The sequence below is a fragment of the Antrostomus carolinensis genome, unplaced genomic scaffold, assembly GCF_000700745.2.
Source record: "Antrostomus carolinensis isolate BGI_N321 unplaced genomic scaffold, ASM70074v2 scaffold6294, whole genome shotgun sequence".
NCBI lineage: Eukaryota > Metazoa > Chordata > Aves > Caprimulgiformes > Caprimulgidae > Antrostomus > Antrostomus carolinensis.
In genome coordinates, this window is record NW_010310038.1 from 369 (window position 1) to 6,039 (window position 5,671).

At 39.3% G+C, this 5,671-nt stretch overlaps 1 protein-coding gene across 1 annotated transcript in view; it reads left to right on the plus strand.

Moving 5' to 3' along the window:
* Positions 1-292: 292 nt before the first annotated feature.
* MCM4 (minichromosome maintenance complex component 4) overlaps positions 293-5,671 on the plus strand; it is a gene marked incomplete at its 5' end in the record, with an annotated part of 9,844 nt that continues 4,465 nt past the window's right edge. The window contains 8 exons of the mRNA XM_010166275.1: positions 293-456; positions 544-639; positions 789-884; positions 970-1,065; positions 1,526-1,664; positions 2,113-2,333; positions 2,854-2,974; positions 4,774-5,033. Of these exons, the coding sequence (XP_010164577.1) occupies positions 293-456; positions 544-639; positions 789-884; positions 970-1,065; positions 1,526-1,664; positions 2,113-2,333; positions 2,854-2,974; positions 4,774-5,033 (1,193 nt within the window). The remainder of the gene's footprint in view (positions 457-543; positions 640-788; positions 885-969; positions 1,066-1,525; positions 1,665-2,112; positions 2,334-2,853; positions 2,975-4,773; positions 5,034-5,671) is intronic.

A 5,671-nucleotide genomic window follows, 5' to 3' on the forward strand; every position in this document is an offset into this window, starting at 1 on the left:
AAATGATGCATTTTTACTTTCTATGCTTGAACAGCAATGTAGTTTTAAAATGTAGTACTGCTTTATGGTTTTCTAGTGAAGCTTTCCTAGAACTTGGGATCTTTCAGAAGATATATCAACGCAAGGAAATGTTCTAGGGAGACTTGCAACAGCTTTATTGTTTCTAACAAAACAGATGTTGGTGCTACTCACTTTAGAGTTAAAAGAATGATGAGACAAATGCAGAGGCTGAATTTTAGGCTGCTCTAAACGTAAAATGCCTTGATAATCATAATAAAACTTTTTTTTATAGCTATTCCTCTTGACTTTGATGTCAGTTCACCTCTGACTTATGGCACACCCAGCTCCAGGGTAGAGGGTACTCCACGAAGCGGTGTGCGAGGAACTCCGGTTAGGCAGAGACCGGATCTTGGGTCTGTCCGTAAAGCCAGACAAGTCGATTTACACTCGGATGGGGTAGGTGGATGTCTCAGATTTTGTACCTGACAACTTCATTTTAAACAACTATGCATATTTGCATATGCTTCATTTGTTTCTGTGCAGCCAGCTGAGGATGTAGCAACTGAGCAATCTCTTGGACGAAAGCTTGTTATTTGGGGAACAGATGTTAATGTAGCCTTGTGCAAAGAAAAATTCCAGGTAGGTTAACAACTTACTTTTTCCTTTTTTAAATGAAAAGCTAGTTTGATTTAAACAAATATTAGTTGAATCTGATACAAAGTATGTTTCTGTACTATGGAATTTTGCTCATCTTTCCCTTCTGTCTCCCTATTATCCCTGACATTCAGAGATTTCTTCAGCGTTTCATTGACCCAGTAGCTAAAGAGGATGAAGACATTGGTTTGGATCTTAATCAGCCACGCTATATGCAACGGCTTGAAGAGGTACTTATAACACAGCGAAATCTAACTTTTCTTTTTTAGTCTTGTGTGCCATTGAGCTAAAGATTTCATTTCATATACCTTGCAGATTAATATGGTTGGGGAACCGTTCCTGAATGTAAATTGTGACCATTTAAGATCATTTGATGAAAATCTTTACAGGCAACTGATCTGCTATCCTCAGGTGAAGTAGTGCACTTGTTTTCTGGCTTTCAAGTGGCCCCTTCATATTTCTCTTTGTTTAAATGCAATGTGTACTCTGTACGTTCAGTGTAATCTCTCTGGCTTCTTTATTTTACTTAATATAAAATGTCTTGTTTCATAGTAGTTGATTGTGGATATTTCGGTGGGGACCTCATGCATGCAAAATTAGCTGGTAAACCACAGGCTTACTGCAAGTCCGGAGTTTTGTACTTTTCTTCTTTTTTCTTTCTTTTTTTTTTCCATTTGCAGTACTCGAATAAATCTGATCTAAACAGCAAGTTTTCTGTTATGTAGGAAAATGCTTAGCTGGCATAACTTTTAGTCATTTCTGGCTGATCAGCAGCACATAAAATGCTTTATGCAAAAATAGTTCATTCTGTGTTGTGTTTTTTTTTTTTTTTTAACTTGTAAGCTTAACTTTTTGTAACAATTTTATACAGGAAGTTATCCCAACATTTGACATGGCTGCCAATGAGATCTTTTTTGATCATTACCCTGATTCAATATTAGAACATCAGATTCAAGTAAGGCCATATAATGCACTGAAGACTAGAAATATGAGAAGTCTAAACCCTGAAGGTAAACTTAAGATTACCATGTTAGAAAAGAATCTTAAGGATTTATATGAACTTACTGAATGTTAACACAGAGTTACGTGAACACTGCATAAAACTACTTGTGGTCCATCTAGACCAATGTCTTTCATTTATCTAAGTCTGTTTCAGAAGCAAATGCTTTAGAGCCCAAATGCAGAAAAATCTATCCACGGAGGAAATCTTGCCTGGCATCAGCTACTCATGTTCTTAGTTCTGCAAGCAGAAAGGATTCTTTCTTTTGTATAAATACTCCTGTGAATTAGAATACTTGTACTGCACACTTATGATTATTTTTGCTTTGTCTTAGACAAAATAATAGTACCTAACTGAATGTCTACTTCCCACCTAAAAACTAACGTAACGTGAAATTTTGAAGGTTATTTTAAATTTTAAGAGTATGAAGTGATGACATGAGTCTTGATATTTCGTAGATATTGATCAGCTTATCACCATCAGTGGTATGGTCATCAGAAGCTCCCAGTTAATTCCTGAGATGCAAGAAGCATTCTTTAAATGCCAGGTTTGCGCCTTCACCACCAGAGTAGAAATTGATCGCGGCAGGATTGCTGAACCATCAGTATGCAAGAACTGTAACACAACGCACAGTATGGCACTGATCCACAATCGATCCATGTTCTCTGACAAGCAGATGGTACGTTGGCTTAGGTAGTGGCTAAAATGAAGCAGTTTCTAGTTTTTGCTCCCCTACTCTCCCAGTATTGTCAACAGCATTAATGTCTGCATCTCGAGACTGAATGTTTTGAAAAGGGAAAAGTGTTTTGGAACATGAAAATGGGTGAAACAACTTAGTGAAACAGTAAGTCTACTTACTGAGAAGAAATGCATTAAAAGGATGAAATTATGTATGTGCATATCTCAATGTTTCTATATGGAAGTCCCTTTATATGTATAGTATGTCCACTTCTATCTGGACTAGATAAGCCTTGTCTGTAACAACATTTTAGCCATACCAGTAGCAATCAGCAGAATTCTCATTTTCATCATATCTTTTAATTAGTAATCAGTTTTGCTGTTTGGGTTGGGGGTATTTTGTTCTTGAGCAATGTTCCTGATTCAAAATGGTGCTGAAGACTGCTACTACGAGATTCTGTTGTGTGCTCTGTGGAAAAGCTTTGCTTTTTTGAAACTAAAACTTAAGTGTTTTTTGCCAGATCAAACTGCAGGAGTCTCCTGAAGATATGCCAGCTGGACAGACGCCCCATACAGTTGCGCTGTTTGCTCACAATGACCTTGTTGATAAAGTTCAGCCAGGTGATAGAGTTAATGTTACAGGTAAATTGTGGTTTCAGTATTTGCACCCTCCTTTTTCACTGATCTTAACCATCTATAAAGGGACCTGATGAGATGCACCCGCAAGCGCTGAGGGAGCTGGCCACTTACTTTGGAAGGCCACTCAGTTGTCTTTGAGAAGTCATAGTGACTGGCTAGGATATTGGAGAAAAGCCATTGTCACTCCTAGGGCAAGGAGAAGACCTGGGGAACTACAGGCCAGCCAACTTCATCTTGACCCCAGGGGAGGTGATAGAGCCAATAATCCTGGAAGCCATTTCTAACCATATGAAGGACAAGAAGGTGATTGGGAGTAGTCAGCATGGATTTACAGTGGATAACAACCTTCTACAATGAGATGACTAGAGCAGTGGATGTTCTTTATTTCTACTTCAGCAAGGCTTTCATCACTGTCTCATAGACAAACTGATGGTGTATGGGTTAGATAAGTGGAGAGTGAGATGGATTTAACTGGCAGAACTGCTGGGCTCAAAGGGTTGTGATGAGTGGCACAAAGTCCAGCTGGAGGTTGGTCACCACAGGTGTACCTCAGGGGTCAATACTGGGGCCAGACATCTACATCTTCGCGAAAGACCTGAATGATGGGATGGAGCGCACCCTCAGCAAACTTGCAGCCAAAACCAAAACTGAAAGGAAGCAGTGCTTGATAGACAAGATGACTGTGGTGCCAGCAACTTCCAGGGCTGCATTGAGAGTGCTGTCATCAAGTTGTAGGAGGTGATCTTTTCCCCCTCTGTTCAGCACTGGTGAGGCCACACCTGGAGTGCTGTGTCTAGTACTGGGTTCTCCAGTACAAAGGAGACATGGACATACTGGAGTGAATTAAGCAATGGGCCATGATGATAACTGGAGCCTCTGTCATATAGGGAAGGGCTGAGAAAGCTGTGACTGCTCAGCCTGGGGGAGAGAAGGCTCAGGGGGATCTTACCAGTGTGTTTATAGATACCTGATTTGATGTGTGGGAAGGCTGGTGGTGTCAAGAAGACAGAGCCAGACTCTTCTCAGTGGTGTCCAGTGGCAGACAGTGGGCACAAGGTGAAATACAGGAAATTCCAATTAAACATCAGAGAACTTTTTTACTGTTTGGGTGGTCAAGCCATGGCACAGGTAGCTAGAAGAGGCTGTGTGGGCTTTCCATCCTTACAGACATTCAAAACTTGACATGGCCTTCAGCAGCTTGTTCTAGTTAACTCCAGTTTGGGCCTGTGATTGGACTAGACAATCTCCAGAGGTCCCTTCTGACCTTCATGATTCAGTCATTCTGAGGATGTAGGTGATGAAGAGGCACCATCTTAAATAGTGTCCGCTGTCAGGAGAGCGGTAACATAGAGTAAGCCTTGTGATACTGCAACTGCATTTTTATAAACCACTGCTTTAAAGCAACTGCTTTACTGCTAGCTGTTAGAGATGCATTAGAAATCTGTTGCTAAACTTGGCACTTGTAAAGGGGGAAATGCTGACTTTAGACAGCAAAGCAGGACTTTCAAAAGCATCAGGGTTTGGTTGGGTTTTTTTCCTTCAAAAATGCTTAGGCGCTTTCCTTGTTGAGAACACTTGTGATAGCAATGTTAAACATACATGTATCTGCAAATATAGGGTCTAGATGTCTTAAATATCTTCTATTGACTTCTACATGGCTTATTTGTACTGGGAAACAAACCGACTAAAGTATTTAGGCTGTCTTGAAAAGCTTTACTTTTTAAGGGAACATGTAAAATTTTCAGGTTTTGGAATTATCACATTTCTTCATATCTAATGCTGTGATTAAAAATTGTATTTAGGTATCTACAGGGCAGTCCCAATTCGCGTTAATCCAAGGGTCAGCAATGTAAAATCCGTCTATAAAACCCACATTGATGTCATACACTATCGCAAGACAGATGCAAAACGCCTGCATGGTGTTGATGAGGAAACAGAGCAAAAAATGTTTACAGAGGAACGTGTGGAAATGCTAAAAAAGCTTTCTAAAAAACAAGACATATATGAGAGACTTTCTTCAGCATTGGCCCCAAGTATCTACGAGCATGAAGATATCAAAAAGGTGAAGAATTCTATGTTTCTCTCGTAAGATGTATTTGTATGTAATTCTTGTTTGTTATAAAAATGACTTGAGTCTTCAAAATCTAAAAAAATAATGTATCTTGAGCAGTTGTAAAATGGCATGGTCTTTTCAGGATGGAGTTAACAGAAGTGTGTCATAATTCTTTTAATGGTATTAAGGAGTGCTAATTAGAGGGAAGATACTGAAAAGGTAGGCTAGCAGAACTGGGAAAACTTATTTGCAGGATGCATCTTGGACTTTTCTTGAATGTTCAGATTACTGGTGATCAAAGAAAAATAAGTAGCTATAACACAGCAAGTGATTGCTGAAAAGAGGCATCCAAAAGATAACAGTAGCTTGAAAATGACATTTGGTTGACCCTGACTTATGGGATGGCAAAACAATTACTTAAATGTATATAAGAAGGGACCTTTCCAATTAAACGTTCAGCCGAAGTACTACAACTTTACTGCTGCAAAAACTACACTCTGTAGTGGGTCTCAAGGTAGTTGGACACCAAGCAATCCTCTTAAAAGTATATTCCTTTGTTTTTTCTTTATAGATTGATAGATTATCATAGTTCAGAGGTTTCTGAAATGACTAGAAGTTGAATTCAAAACCATACAACAATTTCCTGC